This window comes from Rosa rugosa, chromosome 4 (genome assembly GCF_958449725.1).
Source record: "Rosa rugosa chromosome 4, drRosRugo1.1, whole genome shotgun sequence".
Taxonomy (NCBI): domain Eukaryota; kingdom Viridiplantae; phylum Streptophyta; class Magnoliopsida; order Rosales; family Rosaceae; genus Rosa; species Rosa rugosa.
In genome coordinates, this window is record NC_084823.1 from 37880633 (window position 1) to 37901988 (window position 21356).

The following is a 21356-nucleotide window of genomic DNA, read 5'->3' on the forward strand; positions in this document are numbered from 1 at the left end:
GAGGTCTACAAAGCAGACCCTTGTTGCTACTTCCTCAAATCATGCAGAGATTATCGCTCTACATGAAGCCGTGCGAGAAAGCATATGGCTAAGGTCTGTAGTTAGACACATTCGAGGAACTTGTGGTTTGAAGTCTACCACAGATGGACCTACATGCATTTATGAAGATAATGCAGCTTGTATTGAGCAAATGAAGTTAGGTTTCATCGAGGGCGACAACACCAAGCATATATCGCCTAAGTTCTTTTACAATCAGCAACAACAAACACTTCTAAATATTGAAGCGAATCAAATCCGTTCAGAGGATAATGTAGTGGACTTGTTTACCAAGTCGTTACCTAAATCCACCTTCGAGAAACATGTGAAGAGCATCGGATTAAGAAAGTTATCCGAACTCCCATAATTGTAGAAATCAGGGGGAGACCTTGACATCAGGGGGAGGTATGATGTCTACATGTTTGATCTCGAAGAGTGAAGGACATGTTGTGCTCTTTTTGCCCTTCGACCAGAGTTATTTTTGTCCCATAGGGTTTTTGTTACCTGGCAAGGTTTTTAGTGAGGCAACAATCAAAGCGTCATCACCGAGTTTGAGCGGCACAAGGGGGAGTGTTGAAGGATGTCGACTACTCCACATTCATGCGCGTTGTGCTCTTTTTCTCCTTCGACCAAGGTTGTTTTTTCCCACAGGGTTTTTATTACTTGGCAAGGTTTTTGACGAGGCAACTTAGAAGCGCATAGCAGAGGCAACACTATTGACATGGAATATCCAAGGGGGAGTGTTGTAAATGATAATGACTATTCATGCAATAGGTATTGCTTAATGTATGTGATTAACATACTCGTAATGTGTGCGATTGACATACTTGTAATGTGCGATTGACAAACTCGTAATGTATGCGATTGACATACTTGTAATGTGCGATTGATTAGTATAGCTATTATGTATTGCCTTTTGTATACATGATGTAACCCTATATAAACCTCATGGTGAGATGAATACAATACAATACAATTTTTCCAATTCTCTACAACAAAAAAGAATCTCATAGTTCCTTCTTTTTTCCTAATAACAATATTAGATTGTTCGGGATTTTAAGATGTTGAGGGGATGAATTCAACCCTTAACTAGGGTGAATCTTACGAATGCTTAACTTCCTAAACCTCGCGGTCTAAAAGGTGTATATTACGAATGATTAACTTCTTAAACCTCGTTCCTAGCCATAAGCTCGATTATCGATTGGACAATCGACTATTAGCAAAAGGTCGTTTGTATCACATTTCAAACTAAGCTTGCAGAGACATGAAATGGATGCACGGGTGCTCGTCTGTAATAGGGAAAGATTGTGAAATTTTCATTGAATATTGACTTTTTTCTTTTTTATTGTTCTATGAAGGGAAAAGTTTAGAAGCTCATCAATAGTATATATTGTACCAATTAAGAGATCGAGCAGTTTTGAAACCGTTCTTTAGTTGTTCATGCATCAGTTAGTTAGATTAAAAAAAAATTATATCCTTTTGTTACATAAAAAGTATCGGGTTTATATTTAATATAAGATCATGAGTTCGACTCAATGACGACCAACTTTTATAAACTTTTCATCACCATTTAGGTTAATCTTAAGAGATTTCGTGAGATGATGTGACTTAGACTCAATGATGACCAATTTTTGTAAACCTTACCATTTAGGGAAATTCTACGGTACATGTATTATGTGATACACTCATTTACAGATTTAACAACAATTTTGTTGTCATTGTGGTAAATAGAGTTATTTTTTTAGTAATTTTAGTTCTATTAGAGGTAATTAATCCATCTATGATATTTTTACAAGTTTATGAATAAATTGTTGTCGATGTGGTAACTTTGTTCAATTATATGTAAATGTGTAAAACAAATGTGATAACTTTGTTGTTAATGTTGTAAATTTGGTTCAACTAAACTGTAATTTTGGTTCAATTAGATGTAAATGAGTATACGGTAAACATCCAAGTACTGTAGAAAACCCCTACCATTTAGGTTAATCTCAAGAGTTTTGGTGAGATGATATCCGTTGTTGTGCTATGAAGATAAGGTCTGGATGGAGGAAGAGTACTCCGTCCTATGGCTTCTTTCTATCTTCCAAGCTGAGCTCAACATGAGATGTCTTTTTCTATCAAAGAAAACAAGTATATTATACATGAGCTGTCTGTCACATCCATCCACTGGTAACACCCTTATTCAGTTATTCAGTTAGATTGTGACGATTGATCGATCTCAATAGCTTTAGTCTCATAAAACGAAAAGAGAGGATTGGGTTATTTTGAGTGTATGTCTGAACTGGTCATCTTCATTAATTATAGCATTTTTGTTTCAAAGACATAAAAAGTTTCAACGGAACTCCAAGTACTGCTTTCTGCATATTCATTAATTTGGCAGCTCTCGCCATAAGCGCTTTATGCATGTGCTCTAGCAAGAAGCACTATAAGTGCTTCTCTAATAAAGAGCTTTTATCATGTTGTCAAATAAGCACTTCTAAAACATACCCAGAAAGGAGAAATATAGAATACAACCAGAAATAAATAAAGATACATATATATATTGCTAATTGAGATTATTATTATGTGGATCAATATTTGTTATATACGTACAAGTACAAACAACGTCTGTATATGTTGCATATATTACTTAGAAGACTGATATATAACTAATTAAAAGAAGAAGAAGAATAAATTATACCATTAACGAGCTTAGCTTATTTATCCAGAGCTAATGACCTAATGTGTTGATAAAAGCAAGAGAGATGACGTTCAATTGGCTGAAGTTATCATTCTCCCTTTTTAATGGATAAACTTCACCTTTCTTGTCCATGAACCCGTCTTCACAAGTGCTAGATGCATCCATGGCAGCACTGATTTCTATGTTAGCTTTACCATAATCCTTGGCCTTAAAGGCACCAACAGCTTCTTGTAGGGTAGGAACAGCATCCGAATACAGCTCTAAGCAGTCTTGCAAGCACTCCTTTGCATACTCGTCGAATTTTTTATCGAGCAAAAGCTTCGAAATGGTGGAATTGATGCTGGTTGCGTTGGATATGGTGAAGTTAAGTGTAAGGGCCACAAGTTGCTCAAGGTCTGCTCCATGGCTTTTGGGGATGGCCTCAAGGCTTGAAACACAGAAGTTGTAGCTCAAATTGGGATCACTAGCTGCAGCTTTCTTGCAGGAGAGATGGATGAGATCGTTGCAACCCATTGTGTTGTGATGGAGCACGAGAAAAGTGATAAAGAAGAGGCACCTCATTCTTCCCACTCTCTTGATCGAATGACCTTTTGAAAAATAGAGAGATGAAAGTGAGATTTAAGTATTATATATACGCACTTGCTCACACAAATATGTATCTCCTTTTGTAAAGTAGGGACAAAAATGGATTTTCGCCACAAGATCTCCTTTTCTCTACATTAAGGATTCTCTTTTTTAATATTTTATATCGCGTAAAGAAATGAATGGATGTTTAAATTCCATGATTTCCATCTAATCTTATCAAGAAATTAATTGAGAAACATATCACTAAACTAATAGTTAGTTGCATGAACTACAGTTTTTTTCCAATTGATTGGATTTTATAGGTTTTTTTTTATTAATAAAATCACCTAGTTAAAATCCAATTGATTGGATTTTATAGGTTAATATCACCTAGTTATATATATATATATATATATATATATATATATATATATATATATATATATATATATGGGAAGGTTCTAAAGAGGACGTCCGCAACCCAGAAAAAGTGCGGACGTCCCTCCTCCGGCGTCAAGAAGGTGGCGACGGCTGTGCTGCAGTTGCCAGACGACCCCCTGGACATCCCGGACGGCGTCACCATCCAGGCAAAGGCTCAGCTGATTGGATTCTCAGCGATGCGCGGCGAGCTCGCCGGAAACCATGGAAGCTCATTGAGCTCCACTTCGAACCCTTCGTCGACGAGTCCAGCCGCTTCTGAACTGCTCCACATCATGGCCTGGTTCCGTCCGACAACAGAAACGCCGCCATCGAAGCTTGATCGAGCCCGGAGGAGGGACGTCCGCACTTTTTCTGGGTTGCGGACGTCCTCTTCAGAACCTCTCCCTCTCTCTCTCTCTCTCTCTCTCTCTCTCTCTCTCTCTCTCTCTCTCTCTCTCTCTCTCTCTCTCTCTCTCTCTCTCTCTCTCTCTCTCTCTCTCTCTCTCTCTCTCTCTCTCTCTCTCTATATATATATATATATATATATATATATATATATATATACACACACACACACACACACGTTAACGTGAGATACGTCAAAACTCAAATCCTAGATTAATTTTGAAAGAAACATGATAAAATAAGCCTTGTGGCCAGCTTAAGTGGTCAAGTGAAGTGAGGAATTAGCTAGGTTAAGATTAGGCTAGATTAAGAGTTTAATTCCCTCCCTTGTAACCAAAAAAAGAAAAGAAAATGATGACAAAATTGTCGTGGTATGTTTTACCTCTTAGTCAATTTCGTATGTGTTTTACATCGATCTTTGGCCAAGTACATCAATCTACTACTTTACTTCGGCATTTGCGATTTAATATCAAATTTATGAAAATACTACAAGGTTAAACGGGTTGAACACGAAGACAAGATTAGCATATATTGAAATTGGGCACAAAATCAACCAACGAGCTAACTCAATATCAAGTTCGCTATGAAAAAGGAGAAAGTGAACAAGCTTAAGTTTGTACTCTTACATATTATGCTTGTACAGCTCGTGATAGTTCATATATTGTTATGAAACTTGATTTAATTTTCTATCTTTAATCAAGGATATTGGTTGGAATATGTTCGAGCTAGCTAGGCTTATTCGTTAAAGCTTGACTTATAGAAGTTAATCCTTATGTTAGGCATTTAGTTAAGATAAACTTAAGCTTAAACCAAGGTGCCCTAGTTCATTCCACAATCATGTTCGATCCAGCCGATCGAACACGAGCTTTATAAAAGTCATTTGAGTGAAATGAGCTTCAATCTGAAAAATATAACTCAAGCATGAACCAAATTAATATATCAGCGGAGTAAAAGATATCAACTCTGTTATTCTTTTTTGTAAAAAAATAAATTTAATGTGAAAATGGAGGCTACTAAAGCATCATCGCTCTTTTTCTTTCACATCCTATTTTCTCCTTTCTATTGGTAACTTTCATCTCGCAACACATTCATCGCATGTGTATGATATCAATTCCTAGTATAATTAAAAAAAAAAAAATCCTAGTATAATTTTATTGAAAGCTGCCGTGGAATCTTTATAGGATCGCGTGAGTCTTTATAGAAAGTGATCATTATTATCAATTGGGCAAATCAGACATCTTGTTTCTTTGTCTATCTGTTATGATATGATTTTTGGTTATGAAGATACGTGACTGCTAGCTATATCATATGTAGGGCTACACGCAAAGCATGGGGGCCGGCATGTGAGTTTATGGAAAAGAACGAAAGAAATTAAAGAAGAAGATGACCATAATGTCCTTTTGATCATGTTAGAAAGAGGAAGTGGCCGGCCGGTGGTTGTGATAATTCCATAGAATTTTCAATATTCATAACAGGCTGGCCGTAGCCTCATCGATGGCTCCACTAAAATCTTGATTAATTGAATGCACGAAATTAAAACGTTTCAAATTGAGATATGGAGAAAAGAAGTATCTTATGAAAATATGGGAACATGCATGCATGCACTACTTTGATCATGCAATGAAATAGTTTTGCGATTGTTGAGTGGAATATCTACTGGAACTCCATGTAGAAGTTAATGCGTACAATACAAAATAATTTGATGAGTAAAGATGAAAATAATATGTATTAACTAGACTCAACCCGCGCGCAAGCAATAACATATGGTGATCAATTGAGGTTATTTTTCATAATATAATTCATTCCTGACTAGGAAATGCTATCAACATCATCTACACCTTTGTTGTGAACGAGATTCTATCTCAAAACTTTAGCACAGAGTGGTATTGCATGTGTTGAAAGGGAATGGACAGTTTCACGGGAATGGAAAATGCATGCAGAAACAAAGGGCTAGCTGTTTCTGAGAAAAGGATCTGTCAAAGTAACGTGTGAGCCAAACAAACCTAATCTTAGTTCGGTGAAACTGGTGGCTAGCTCTTTTCCGGCACTGAATGTGCAACTGTCCGACACGGTAGGGCTGGCCTCTTTTTGGTCTTTCTTCCATGGGTGAAAAAGGTGGTACCACCCAAGACCGCCATAATGATCGAGTTCGATCTGCTAGCGTTATTCCATCTGTAGTAAACACAATTACCCACCTTACATTATTCCATCTGTAGTAAACACAATTACCCACCTTACATTTGCCTCACAATAGCTATAGTTGATCCTAATTAATTTAGAGGAGTGAAATTCACACTCCAAATTTTAAAAGTTCACAACAAAGGTGGGATTCAATTAAAATAGCAATATTGGAACCAACTTCAATGGTGATTCGGTTGAAATAGCAATATTGCGACCAGCTTCAATGGTGAATTTAAGACATATAAGTTCAATTTAAGTCCTTTAAAAAAAAAAAAAAAAAAAAAAATTCAATTGAAGTTTTTTTTTTTTTTTTTTTTTTTTTTTGTAGGAGTAATTATATATACACATCCCTCTTTTATTAATACACACCCCATAAAAAAAATTTTGCCAATTTTTTCCCATGTTTCCTTTCCTACCCTTCCTTTTTCTCCCTCATCTCTCCCCAATAATTTTTGCTTCTTTTTGTTTTTTGATTTATTGTGGACTTAATTGTTAGTTAATTTTGACACATTAAAGTAGTGATTACTAATCATCATACTTCTTTCTCACATCAACGAGGTTGGTATATAGTTAATTAGAAGATTGAATAATTTAACTTTATTACCTTTATTGTTCTTCTAATTGAAAAACTTGATGCCTCTAAGATTTTAGGTAAAATAGTCAAATTACCCCCTAACTTTTCTCATGACTGCCGATTTACCCCCTGACATTTCAATTTTGATTATTTACATCCTCACTTTTCTAAATGTTGCCAATTTACACCCTATAGTTAAATTTTAGACTTTCCATCCAATTTCTCCGTTGATTTGGTTAGCATATGAGGGGCCTTTTTGTCTCTGCAATTGTCACCCAAAAAAAAAAACAAGAAAAGAATACAAAATAACTTTGTTAAAAAATAAAAAATAAAATACTGCTATTCATCTCCCACAACTGTTTTTTTTTTCTTTCCCTCAGCCTCTCATCTTCTTCTCTATCTATCTCGCAATTATCTTCTTCTCAGCATGACCTCTTCCTCTATGTTCCTTTTATCAAGATCAATATAACACAATCCCAACTTGAATCAATCAAGATGACCTTCACATGCTTGCTACAATTTTAATTTTCATATTCCATACATATAAATATTTTAGTTTATTCGATGGCTTCTCAATCTTATACACAATACAAACCCCTCCAACTGGAAACATGGAAGATCAAATTCTCATATGAATGTTTGAAATATTAATGACCAGTTCGGCCTTCAAAGAAAAAGAAAACTAGAAACCTAAATGATGAGACTAGTTAATTAAGCGATCAGTTGCAAGCTAACGACCAATCTTGAAATAAAGGGAGTGAAGAAGAAGAAGAGATGGACAAGGAAGAAGTGACAAAGGGCAAGTTTTTTTTTTTTCTTTTTTTAACGAAGAACAGTTTTGTTTTTTTTTTTAATTTCTTTGACGATGTGTTGGTATGTTTAATTTTTTTTTTGGATGATAGTTGAAAAGACGAAAAAGCCCCTCACATGCTAACCAAATTAACAGAAAATTGGATGGATAGTCTAAAAAATAACGATAGGGTGTAAATCGGCAACAATTAGAAATGTGAGGGTGTAGATAATCAAAATTGAAATGTCAGGGGGTAGTTTGGCTATTTTGCCAAGATTTTAAAAGATTCAATGTCAATATCTTCATGATCCATATAATCATGGTCAATATTAAAATCGGTAAAGAATGAGCCAGGGTGGTTGTTTTGCAAACCAAGTTGATGATGATGTATTATATTGATGGTTTTATAATCTCTTTCAATATGTTTCAACCAATTTAGTTACCTGCTAATTCTTCATGTGGATTACAATTATTTTATCTGCTATTGACGTCCTTCACTTATGATCTTGAAGTGAGATCGTCTATATCATATAAACGAGGAGAAAATTTAACCCTATAAGAATATCTTTAAATTTTGATATAGAAAGCATTTAATTCTTATTTTATTTTTGTGAATTGTTATTTGTTTTAATTTTTATTTATTTATTAATGAGGAGGGGCATAGATGGAAGTTTGATGATAAAAAATGTTGAGGGTGTGCATTAAGTAATTAGGGATGTGTATTTAAAATTTCTCTTTTTGTGGTGTGAATTTTTTGAGATATATACTAAAAAAAGAAAACCTAGCTAGCTGATCAATCTAGTTCCAACCAGATATGGAGATTGGTGGATTCGATTGAATAGCAATATTGCGACCAGCTTCAAAGGTGGCAGTGTTATACAATGGCGGAGATTCCAAGCGTATCTTTCTAGGAAGATTGAAGCTTTTGGACCTAATCCCTCAATTGGGCCTTGGCTTGAGCCCGGGTATTTGCTTAGATTTGGGCTTACCAAAGCCACTGGGAGTTAGGATTGGGCCTGGCATAGGCCTGATCTTTCTTTTGGGCTGCGAGATTTTACGGAGGGCCTCCTTAATCATTTAATATTTGGTAGTTTTGAAACCTACAGTCTATGAAGTGTTCTTCACTTTGTTAAAGAGGCTCTCCAAGCATCACAATTGTGTGCATTGGCAAATAAATTCTCATTCAAATTTATTTTAGGGGAAATTACTGGTCCCCCCCTATACTTTGGGTGCGTCTACAGTTCAGTCCATCGTTTTTTAAATTAAAGAGTTTAGTCCTTATTCTCTTTAATTTTCACACAATAGGTCTAAAATGACTATTTTACCCCTCACTTTCTTTTAAAATTTTTTTTTTAATAATTATGTTCTCTCTCTCTCTCTCTCTCTATATATATATATATATATATATATATATATATATATATATATATTATCTTCCCCTACCAACAAATAAAAATGTTTCCCTCTCTTTGTTTTTAGGAGGAGTCCTTTTTTTATAATTTTTTTATAATTATTTTGTTTTTAGGAGGAGTCCTTTTTTTATAATTATGTTTTGTGCCTCTCTCTCTCTCTCTATATATATAGAGAGAGAGAGGCACAAAACATAATTATAAAAAAAGGACTCCTCCTAAAAACAAAGAGAGGGAAACATTTTTATTTGTTGGTAGGGGAAGATATATATATATATATATATATATATATATATATAGAGAGAGAGAGAGAGAGAGAGAGAGAGAGGCACAAAACATAATTATAAAAAAAAAATTAAAAAAAATAAGGGAAAATTTCGCAAACAGTACACCAAGTAAAGGCCACTAATAATTCTTATACATAAAGTTCTAAACCAAACATTTCGGTACACGAAATCTGAAACTCGACCCACTATCAGTACACGACGTCAATTTTTGACACCAAAATGTCCATTATGCCCTCAGTTCTTTTTTTTTTTAATAAATTTTTTTTTCTGTTATTTTTTTTTCCTTCGTTTTTTCTGTTATTTTTTTCTATTATTTTTTTTCCTTTGTTTTTTCTGTTATTTTTTTTCCTTCATTTTTTATGTTATTTTTTTCTATTATTTTTTTTCCTTCTTTTTTTCTGTTATTTTTTTTTCCTTCGTTTTTTCTGTTATTTTTTTCTATTATTTTTTTTTTCCTTCATTTTTTCTGTTATTTTTTTCTATTATTTTTTTTCCTTCATTTTTTCTGTTATTTTTTTTTCTTCCATCGTTTTTTTTTCCTTCGTTTTTATCTCTTTCTTTCTTTTCACATGACTAAATATTGGCTGAGTTACAAATATAAGCTGTAGGACCATAAATCTCACCAATTGGAGGGCAAGGGCGGCGTTGGAAGCGAGGGAGTGAGCGTGGAGGTGAGGAAGGTGGCGTTGGAAGCGAGGGAGTGAGCCCGGAAGAAGGAAGAAGAAAGAGATAAAAATGAAGGAAAAAAAAAATAATAGAAAAAAAAAGGAAAAAAATAACAAAAAAAAAAAACAGAAAAAAAAGAAGGAAAAAAAATAATAGAAAAAAATAACAGAAAAAACCAAGGAAAAAAAAATAACAGAAAAAAAGAAGGAAAAAAAATAATAGAAAAAAATAACAGAAAAAAAAATTATTAAAAAAAAAAACTGAGGGCATAATGGACATTTTGGTGTCAAAAATTGACGTCATGTACTGATAGTGGGTCGAGTTTCAGATTTCATGTACCGAAATGTTTGGTTTGGAACTTTATGTATAAGAATTATTAGTGGCATTTACTTGGTGTACTGTTTGCGAAATTTTCCCAAAAAATAAAGTGAGGGGTAAAATAGTCATTTTGGACCTATTGTGTGAAAATTAAACTATTAAATAGAATAAGGACTAAACTGTTTAATTTAAAAAACGAGAGACTGAACTGTCGACGCACCCAAAATATAGGGGGAGACCAGTAATTTTCCCTTTATTTTATGTAAAAAGACTAGTCATAGTTTAGCAGGCTCACTGAATAAGTGAGCGTCAATGTTCTAGCGAATGATACTGGTTGTTTCTAAATCATATAGTCATCACTGATGTAGGGTGCAAGTATATGAAATTATTGTATATGTTGTTCTCCCTTGTTTTTTTCCTGCCAAAGAAATATTTTAATGATCAAGAGTGTACATGTAAGTAAAAAGAAGACAATATATAACTAACCATATTATTACTAATCTTTTCTAGATAAATTCTAGAGAGAGAACGTCCATCTTCTCTCTGGAATGTTCTCTTCCTCTGAGTGTGCCAAGGTTGAGAGTTGGCGGCGAATCTCAGAGCTTGGCGATTCTGTCCGCCCCTCTGATGGCTCCGTCCATCTTGTTGTCGGCGCCGCTAACCTTTCCGGGGATGTTATCTGTCTTTCTTTCTCTTTTTAGTTTTTTCTTTGCTTTTTGCTCCGATCTGGTTTACATCTCCATCCTTGATGCTCTGAAATCTTTCATCACATCCTTCGTTGGGTTTTCTCTTCTCCAACATCCTTCCTCAGGTTTTCTCTTCTCCAACATCATATCGGCATGCTCAGGATTCTCAAGTTGGATTATGGTTGCTGCACCGTTATGCATTCCGATGCTTTTAATCATATGAATATGTTCCAAGCAAATTCTCCAATACATGCACCGACACCCTCATCAAATTCCATGGTGGTTCTCGACAACTTCCTTTTTCGTCGTCTGTTCTTTTGCGGCGGTGGTAATCCTTGTTAATCTGTTCATTAGGAGGTTTGAGATTGTGATTCAATTTTGCTTGTTTTGGATTATTTTAGGGGATTTTGGTGTAGATCTACTAGTTTGGGTCGGATTTTTGGCCAACGGCGTGAGTTTTGCTGATTGGTTCAGCAATAGGTTCCACGGCGGTAGCAGTGACGTTGACGGCCTCTTCTTCCATTTGGTTACTTTGTAGAATTTCTACTCTAATTTGGGCCTCTTTTTGGGTCTTGTTTTATTTGGGCTTGTATTTTGTTGGTCTTGTATTTGTCCTCCACTTTTGTGGGTTTAATGACATTTCATTATTGTCTAAAAAAAGATAAAGAATAACTATAAAGTTGTTAAAAATTAAAAATAAAAAACTCACTAAATTTAAAAGCCAAAATCACACAATTCAAAACCCCAATTGACAACCTTTTCAAAAAAACCACAATTGACAATGCACAAGTGTTACTAGCAGATAGACGACCTCTTTAGTTCTCTCTCACCTAAACCCTAAGGCCTTCCGGTTGCAAATCTCTTCTCGTCCGGCGGCGCCAGGACGTCGGGCCTCCAGTTGTCATGGGGTTTGCTGCCGGACAGGAGAACTACTGCGGGACACCATCGGGGATTCTCTCTGGTGTTTTGTCAGTTTGGTTTAGCTGGGATGGTGGAGACGGTAGTGGTCGTGCTGTCCGGACCAGTATTCGTTCCCGCTGATGGTTTTCTTGGATCGCCGAAGTCATGGAACTAGATCGATGGCGGTGTGGTTTTTGCAAGGCTGGGATCGGGGATGGTTTTGGTCCGTTGTGATACAGGTCGCGGCGGCGTGGCTTGGGCAACGGATGATGCGAGGTCGTGGCGGTTTGGATCTTGGGCCGACGGCACCGCCATGGTTTCGATCGAGGGCGTTGGGCCGAGGAGTCAGGGAACCCAGATCGGGGATGTTTTGTTCAGTTTGATGCAGGTCGGCGGCGTCTTGTCGACGTGGGTCGGCGGAATGGATCGGACGGAACTCTGCCGGAAGGGTCTTTACGACGGGGTGATGGAGAAGACGGGGGACTAGGCCCGAATCAGGCTGCTGGGCCTGTAGATCTCCTTGGTATGCCCTATTGGGCTTAATTGTTGGGCTGAGGTTCTACCTTAGTCCATCAGCTTCTATTTGGGCTAGAGTTTAGGCTCTTAGCCCAAACCTATGTTTTTAGCTTTTTGTCTAATTACAATAAATTTCCTTGTATTAGGAACCAAACAAGTGTAGTTTTGGCTCGTCTATTTGCTATGTTTTTTCATAGCTTATAGGCTCGCTTTTATAGTGAGCGATAAGTTCAAATATAGTTGGTCTATCCTATGTACTATTGTGGCTCCTCCACGAAGCCTTGTTATGTGTCAGCGGGTGAGTATGTAATGGCCTTCTTGGCATGCGCTATTATCAATGGAATTACCATTATTAAAAAAAAAAAATTGTTACTAGCAGATTATGGAATAGGTCCCTATTAATGGCGCTTTATAAACAAGCTCAAGTCACGTGCGATAACTTAGCAACAATTATGTAAAAGTTTTTTTTTTTTTTTTTTGCAGTACAGAATCATATGAAGGTTTTTAGATGAATCCCACACTTCGGATAAAAATATATTTTAATAAAGGGTTGGTGCGGCTGATATTAAAATATTTATAATCATATGGTTTTTGTTATTTTATCATTTTTTATTTTAAAAGAATAGTCAACTTATATTGAAGTCTCATAACAGCTGTCAAAAAGAGTCATTACCTAAGTAATTCAACTTTTTTGGTCTAACATACTGAAGCTCATCCAGCAATACATCATACACTCCCTAAGAAGGAATAATATAGTAGAGATATTGTAGGGGACCCTGATGGCATTCTTCAACTCTGGGAGCCAGCCAATTTCTTCCTAAAAAGGGAAGGATTTCTAACAAAATATATGTAAACAAAAACATAAAAACCTAAAATTGCAGGCCAATCCCACACCAGTGAACCCAAGACCACAAATATGAAGCTTTGGCCCATGAGTGTGGAAGGAACCCTAACCCTAGCCCAAAGAGTATCCACTTTCTTCTGCTTGTAGCACCGCCACCATCTCGACCAACGACCTTGGAGAAGCCGCCACCTTTGACACCTTCATTGGCCTCTGTCGCAACACCAAAACTCCAGCGCTGCACTTCACTGCTGGGAAGACACCCACCTGCGTCGGTGGTTTTCCCCCGATCTAGACTTATCATATTTGTCATCCTTCCATGAATTCCAGCCGCTACCGATAGCCGCCTGACAACCTTAGAACCCGACGCTCCAATCCTCGAATCCTAGTAACCCGCCACCTAGTCACACATCAAACCAAACGCCAACCAATCACATTCAATGCCTGCAATCTATCCACGGCCATGGACGTCCACCGCCTCCACTCGCTGAAGTCTAGAGGCAAACTCCTGATCTAAAACATTCCTACCATAGTCACCACCATTCACAAGGAAACCCACCCTATCTTAAGCACCACCAACACTGTTACTCCATTCACGATCAAGAGAGAGAGAGCATCCTCCACCCCAACCGCACTTGCAAGTCTAATCGACAATGAGGACCGAGAAGCCTCCCACCACCGCCGTGTTGAGAATCGGTCAATATGTGAAGTCGAAAACACAAATAAGCACAGCATACCAAGAGAAACAACTACAAAGATACGAACACAAGAACACATATTTAAGGTGGTTCAGCAAAAATTTTGCCTACGTCCACCGGGCAGAAAAATAGTGTTCCACTAAACTTATAATGGGTACAACCAGAAAGAATAAGAAAACAAGGATCTCTCTTCTCTTCGTATCTCTCTCTTCTTTGCCCTCTCTCACTCTCTAACTCCGAGAATAGAATACACTTTGCTCTCTGTCTCTGTGATGCAAAACCAAGAGCAAAACCCCTCCTTATATAGCCATAAGGATTAGGAAACCTATTCCTATTAGTGGTAGGCAATTATGCCTTCTCCTTCTCTATAATTAACAAGGATTTACAGGTAATCCTACATCAATAAGGATTTCCCTTCCTTATTGGAACTCTATTCATTAGTAGGAATCCAAAACCTACTGGGTAAACAATTCTCATACTCTAAGACAATTGTCTTAAAAAAAGACTCATGAGCTGGAAACCCAACACGCCGACCCAAACCTCTCAAACGAGAGTAGAAGAAGAAGAAGAAGAAGAAGAAGAAGAAGAAGGGGGGAGGGAGAGAGAGAGAGATTCATTAAAATTTAATTTAGGGTCCTTGACCAAAAGCACCAAAATTGATCAAAATTCTCCCACTCACCCCAGCAACAGATTTTTGTTCCCACTAACCCAATTAAGAAACTGTTGTGTGATAGCTCGACAGATGGCTCGGCAGATGTCAAGCGCAGCTGCGCAGCAGTTGAGGCGCTGTCTTCAGACAACAGTGCCAGTTTTAAGCTGTTGTATGTTAAGCATATCAGACAACATTTTTTTATTTTGTCTGTTATCTGATTGATCTTCAAACTTCAGTTCTTGGACTATATCTGTTGTGTGATTAACTTTAAAACAACAAAGTTCAATTGGTTATGTTGTGTGATTAACTTTTACGACAACAGAGTTCAATTAATTATGTTGTCTGAGTATAAATCAGAAAACACTGATTCGTTAAAAACTGATGTGTGATATGATTAATTACAATGTATTTTTGTCCCATTTTTGGCCATTCAGACAATATCTAATCTGTTGTGTGATCATTTGAACATCTCATTCCTGAATTAGATTGTACATTCATTTGGTCCATTTACCAAATGAACAGTACTCTATCAAATACAAACATTGCAAACCATCAAATGATTCATATAACCAATACTTTAAACTTCAAAAGCAAAATGGGTGCATTTCCCAATCATTGAAACCAACATTTTACACAAGAAAAGCATTCTAGTGCATGCCCATCTACTTGGGACATCACCAATTCGGCTTGTTCTCAGCTTCTTTCTCTTGGGTTCCACAGGTGGTTGGCTCTGAGTAGCGCAATCTGGCTCATCATCTTCTACAGGTTCTGCTTTTGGTCCTGTATATTGCCATTGAGTACCACAACTTGGACAAACTCTTTCACCCTGAAATTCATCAAGCAGATTGATTAAGCACTAGGCTCTTTTGTTCTTTTGTTCTTTACTACCATATAAGTAAATCAATAGGGGAGTCAATAAGCTAATCAATATCAGTGAAGAGTTTGGCAATGTTAAGATCTATTTAAATGTGGAGTGCAAAATCTACTGCCCTATCAATATAATATACCTTTTTCTTAGCAAACAGTTTTCCTAGGCAGTACTGATGAATTCGAACCAAACAACCCTCTTTCTGGCATAACCCTGCCTGTCAGACATAATACACCAGCAAATTGTCATATACGACAGCATCAGCAAACTATTGGCAAGTTGCACTAGTAATAATTATCCTGGAATTAAAATGGTTAGGAAGGAAGAAAGAAGCATAAGAGCAAGGCTGTAACTTGAATTATTTAATTTAGAGCAGTCAAAAATCACAAATTATGAATTGAACAATTGTGAGACAAAGCAAGAGACAACCTTCACGCCAGCTTCGTTGCACACTTCGCATGAAGGAACATCATTATTGCGAAACCAACTTCGCAGATCAAGGAAGGATCTGACACCAAGTCCAACATGACCCTCAGCAGTGAAGGAAAGCCATTTATCCCATACAAATTCATCAAGAGTTTTTTCCTTCTGGGACATTGAAAAGTTCTTCAATGCAGTAGGGATAGGAAGTGAACCTCCTTGTGATTGTGATGATGTACCACTGTTAACCTAAAGAAAGACCACCAGAGTTATCAAGCATGCATGTACAAGATTAATAACCTTTGCGTATTAAATAGTGCATCCCTTTGATTTTACTCTGATTCCTTAGTCTCAAATTCAGGTTTATTTTTGGCCTTTCTTTAGTTCTGCAGCCTCATTAATCTTAGAGAGTGGCACATTATATTAATCTTAGTTCGGATAAACAAGACCTTTTTACATTATATTTGGGTTACGAGTCTACTAGTCCTCAATCAAAGACACAGTTGTTGGGTTGTGTGCTGCCTTTTGTTTGGTCTCATACGTTATATACATGTCAGACACCATATTATATCTAATCACTCAGGCTAACTTGATCAGAGTAATTAGCTAAGGAGGCCAAATCAACCCTTTTTTCTTTCAGAATGAGGGAGACCACATCTGACACCCGTACAAGTTCGCAGTTGAGCAGAAGGTGGATATATACCTAGAGTTCTAGCGTTCAGTTTCTATCAAGAGCTTTTTATAAATATCTAAACCACCAATAATCCACTTTGAGAACTTCCTTATTGGATAAGTCCCTGCTCAACTAACTACAGTCATCTTAAATATACTTCTCCTATTTTGTGTTTGTAAAACTGGAAAACAGGCAGCCAGGTAGGCAAATAATTTCCTATCTATTTCGTCCTCACTTTTTTGAAAAAACAAGACCTACTTTATCAACTTAAGCTTTTACACAAAAGTTAATGCAATGCAAAGACAAAGCTTGCTGGAAATTAGAGTTAGTGAGCAAAAATTTTCACACCTGATTCTCTAATCGTATATTAAGAGCGTCACTGCTAGATATGGTTCCTTGAGCAGCTTCTTGCACTATTGCTTCTATCTGATAATATCAAAAGAATAGACCAGAAAATATAAATGAATAAACAAATATCAAAATAAAACACAACAAAAACATTAAGCCACATACAATTTCAAAAAAAGAAAAAAGAAATACTGATTAAGCCCTATAATTAAACGTGTACTGTTCTTTACATACACATCTGTAGACGAGGATTATGCTTATGCTCCAGCGTGCACACAATGCACAATTGCATATGATTACACACCCCACAAATACAAAGATAAAACTGAAGACACTATACTAAGATAACTTTGTGTTTGGAGGGAGTGATTATTGCAGAAACCCAATTCCAACCAACTGCAACAGTCTATGAGAGAAGTGCATGGACATTCTAATCACTGGTATCCTTTTCGTTTAACTTTTGGCTTCAAAACTTCTTTGTAAAGCATGAGCTGGAGGAATAGGTATATATCTTGCTTCAGACACACAGGTGAAGAATCTTTATAAATTCAACTAATTCACCATTTGTCCAAAGTATCTTACATGACCTTTTGGAGGATAAAGATTTCTCTATAGGTGACACACAAACTGACAAATAAAGTGGATTGGCTTGGGAAAATACTTATAATCAAACACACAAAATGGAAGGTATAAGAAAATCAAGAAGAAAGAATCAAAGGGGAGTCTATATGTAGGCATATCCCTTCCTATCAACGGATGACTCAATAATAACACAAACAAGCAGCAAGTGTATGGACACAAAAGAAAGCAGGACCCAAAAGAGCCTGAGTCCCACCAATATTGGGTCAGGTAAGGAAATAAATCATAGCAGGGATCAAAGATAAGTTTAGCATAAAATAATGGTCAACGACGCTCCTAAGATGATAATTGATAAGCCAAGAGAGCCTTTGTCCTAGCATCAGCTAATAGACACAAATTTTCATAATAAAGTCTAGTAGATTCATATGCTATTAATATCATGGTCAAATCAGAAACAGGTTATAAAACAAAAAAGTAAGATTTCAGGACTAATTTCTGCACCCTCAAATGCAACTTGCAGACTGAGATGAGTCAAATGCCAATAGAACCAAGTCACTAGAACTTAGGGGTCACATATCAATTTAGAAGTTGCATGGACTAGCAGAATCAAAATTTATAAAAATGACTAACATTTTGATTCTTTTCCTCATGTATCTTAATTAGTAGTCTATACATCAATTTTTGATTATGAAATCCCAATCACTCTAATTTTCAAACAGTCCATAATTGTCCAAGTACTCATCAAATTAGTCCTGTGTCACACAGCATTAGCAAATATATTCAAATAATATATAACCAAATCCAGCTACAGATTCTCATCACTGGACTTGTCCATCCAACTTATAGAGAAATAATGAGAGAGGGGGACTACAAAATTTTAAACAAGTTCTTGACAAAGCTAAATCTAACAATCACCCAAAAAATAGAAAATGTAAGGCAGAAGATAATAATCTTTTTCCTATTCAACTTTTCATAACACATCACCTGAGGAATAATGAACTCCCATTAAGATTATGAACTTCAGATTTTGGTCAACCTGCTGTAGAAAGGAGGTGACTTCAGACCAAACCAATACCTGAACCCAGGTTGGAGAAAGGAGCCACACCCCCTTCCTCAAACTCCATAAGAAAATAATTGAGGTTGAAGTTTTAGCCAATACATAACCCTCCAACTCTAAGAAGTCCTCTAGATTTCCAATAAATAATGCAACTGTTAACCTGGCTACTCCCCGTGGCTCTTGCTAGCTTGTCAATCAACTATTTCCTCTGATCAATCACAATGCTGCACTAAGCCAGTAGTGGCAAACAAAAGGAGGCGTTTCAAAACCTCAAGGAGGACCATACTTCCCATTTACAACGGAGAAACAACATCTCAGCATTATTCTCCTTGACTCAACATGTGCACATGATCACCACCACTAGCACAGCATCTATTCATTGTTCCACTTTAACAATTCTCCAAACAAGTGCTATCAGTCCCAAAATATTAAACACCTGAAGTAGTTTACTCTCAATACACCAACACATTTAACTATTTCCTAAGCTCAATCTCTTGTAGTATTGACAGTAATAAAATACCATCCACCTACTCCAAGACACTGCTATTCAGAGCCTTTCAAACTCAATGCACACTTCTATACCTAAATCTCTTGTCTCAACATCTGAACTTTTGATAACCACAGTATGCTGTCAATATACAAGATCACCTATGTTATTTTATCCAACCCCATCAATTTAATCACAAGCATCGATTATAATGTTGAGTCATTCCCTAATAGTTAAATACTGACAAGGAGCCCTAACTTTTCTGAAACAAGTACAGTATGAGAAATCCATGAATGCCACTCCTTTGCATTGCAATAAGTAGTAAAAATCTATCAAGGCAATCAACGAAAACACCGAACAACCAACAGCCATAACAGTAGGATCAAAACATCAAACTTGATTATCACAAGTCATGGGTTTACCTTTGCTAATTTCTGGTATTGTAACAGAAACTTCGTTTTCCAAAGCTTGCTGCCGAGACTGGGTTGGTGATGAGTTGATGATGCCTCGTGCTACAACCCAGAAATCTTCGAAGTTCAACTCCCACTCAAGGTCAGGCCTCGTCCAGGGAAGCAGTCGAACCAGAAACCAAGCCCAGACTCGTCGGAGAAGTCGCCGGCGTAGCAACCGCGTCGAACCCAAGCTAACCCAGAAACCAAGTCGACAAAACTCCATCAATTTTGAAAACCAATTAGCCTAACACGTAGAGAATGGCATGAAGATGAGTTTCCATACCAGATGAAGCTTAATCGGTCGCCGGAAATTGCAGAGGTTTCCGGTGAATGTTCGGGCTTCTCGTCCTCGGGTTTCCTTTTCCGTTCAGTGCATGACAATCCAAGGATAGGAGGCTGTTGGCGACGGCAAGACGAAGAAGATGGTGGTCGTCCGTCGTCTATTGGTGGCCGGACGTGGAAGTTCCGGTTGGTCGCTGGCCGGGTCGCGCTGTGTCCGGGTCAGAGAGCAAGCTCTCTCTCTCTCTCTCTCTTTCCCTGTTAGATAATCACCCAAGATAAATATTAGGTACAAAATCAAACGATCGCTCCAGTATGACATATAATGCTCGAAAACCCTAAAATCAAAATAGAAATTACATACCATGAGGAGGGGTATTGTCTTCAGGAGCCTTATTAATAAGCTCGTTTTTCGGCAACTCGCCCAAATCTTGCCATCGGAGGATGACGGGCGGCGCTGCTTGTTCTTCAAGTTCTTGGCCCATGGCTGTGTGGTGTAAATCCAGCTAATTGTGGAGACGAGAGTTAGGTCAATGAAATTTGGGTTTCAGATTGAGGGTTCGACCAATAGAGATTTGGTTGATTTCGAGGAATCTGAGATTAGGGGTTTCCCTATTTGGGATTTCAGAATGGAAGAGAGAGGAAGACTATGATTTCTAGGTAAAGAAGAGAGTTGGATGAAGAAGAGAACCAGAGAAGACTGAGAGTGAGACAGGGAGAGGAGCGATCTGAAGAGAGAGAGAGAGAGTAGAACGTGAGAGTTCAGCGACGAATAGGACAGAGATTTCGCGAGAGAGATGGGGAGCTGTGAGTGTTGGGCATCTTGAGAGAAGAGATCGAGAGGTTATGAAAAACAGCAAGGCACTAACTTTGTTTAAATGTGCCCCAGTTGTGCAAGGCATTAAGAAATAGCTTTGTTTTCTTATTTTTTTGGTAGTTACTCAGACAACGTACAAATACATTTACGTTGTCTGAATTGCTACATAGCTGATGAAACAAAAGATGAAAATTTCCCGCTTGTGTAATCGAAATGTCAGTTTTGGCGCTTAGGCTAGGCATTTCACATTCACACAACAGAAATAGTTCTTTATGTTGTAGGAAGTTGCAAGCATGACAAACCATTGAAGCCAAATTTGCTTGTTTTGGGGGGGAATGAATGTCATTTTGGAGACTTCTCCAAATTCTGCCACTTACTTGCACAACGGCATATTAAAAACCATTGTATGATGATTTGCAAGTATACTCCTACAACACAAATAACTAAACTGTTGTACAATTTAGTGGCATCTAGGGTACAATTTGGAGCCAAATTTGAGTCCATCTAGGAGGGAAATCTGCCGCAATTTTTTTTTTGATTCACACAACAGATTATTCTTGTAACCGTTGTGCAATAGCCTTCTAAACAAAAACTTTAGAATTTAAACCACCTTATACAACGTAGGTTTACTAAACATGTTGTCTGATTCACTTTTCTTCATCACACAACACTTTTTTTTTTTCGTTGTGCAAAAAGTGTAGTATGTTGAGGTTTTTGGTGTAGTGCAATTTCCTCCTCTACAATCTACATATA

The 21356-nt window shown here is 37.1% G+C and overlaps 2 protein-coding genes across 2 annotated transcripts; both read right to left on the reverse strand.

Annotated features, from left to right (window-relative positions):
• Window positions 1-2576: 2576 nt before the first annotated feature.
• LOC133745321 (putative invertase inhibitor) lies at window positions 2577-3573 on the reverse strand. The gene has a single exon (XM_062173380.1). It carries the CDS (start codon window positions 3275-3277, stop codon window positions 2747-2749), a length of 531 nt encoding a protein of 176 aa, XP_062029364.1. The 5' UTR covers window positions 3278-3573; the 3' UTR covers window positions 2577-2746.
• An 11475-nt stretch (window positions 3574-15048) lies between these two features.
• LOC133744770 (uncharacterized) lies at window positions 15049-20271 on the reverse strand. Its single transcript, XM_062172817.1, has 7 exons — window positions 20151-20271; window positions 19694-19698; window positions 19478-19567; window positions 16933-17010; window positions 15921-16160; window positions 15631-15708; window positions 15049-15449 (listed from the first exon to the last, which is right to left on the reverse strand). Exons 1-7 carry the CDS (start codon window positions 20269-20271, stop codon window positions 15201-15203), a joined length of 861 nt encoding a protein of 286 aa, XP_062028801.1. The 3' UTR covers window positions 15049-15200.
• Window positions 20272-21356: the final 1085 nt, after the last annotated feature.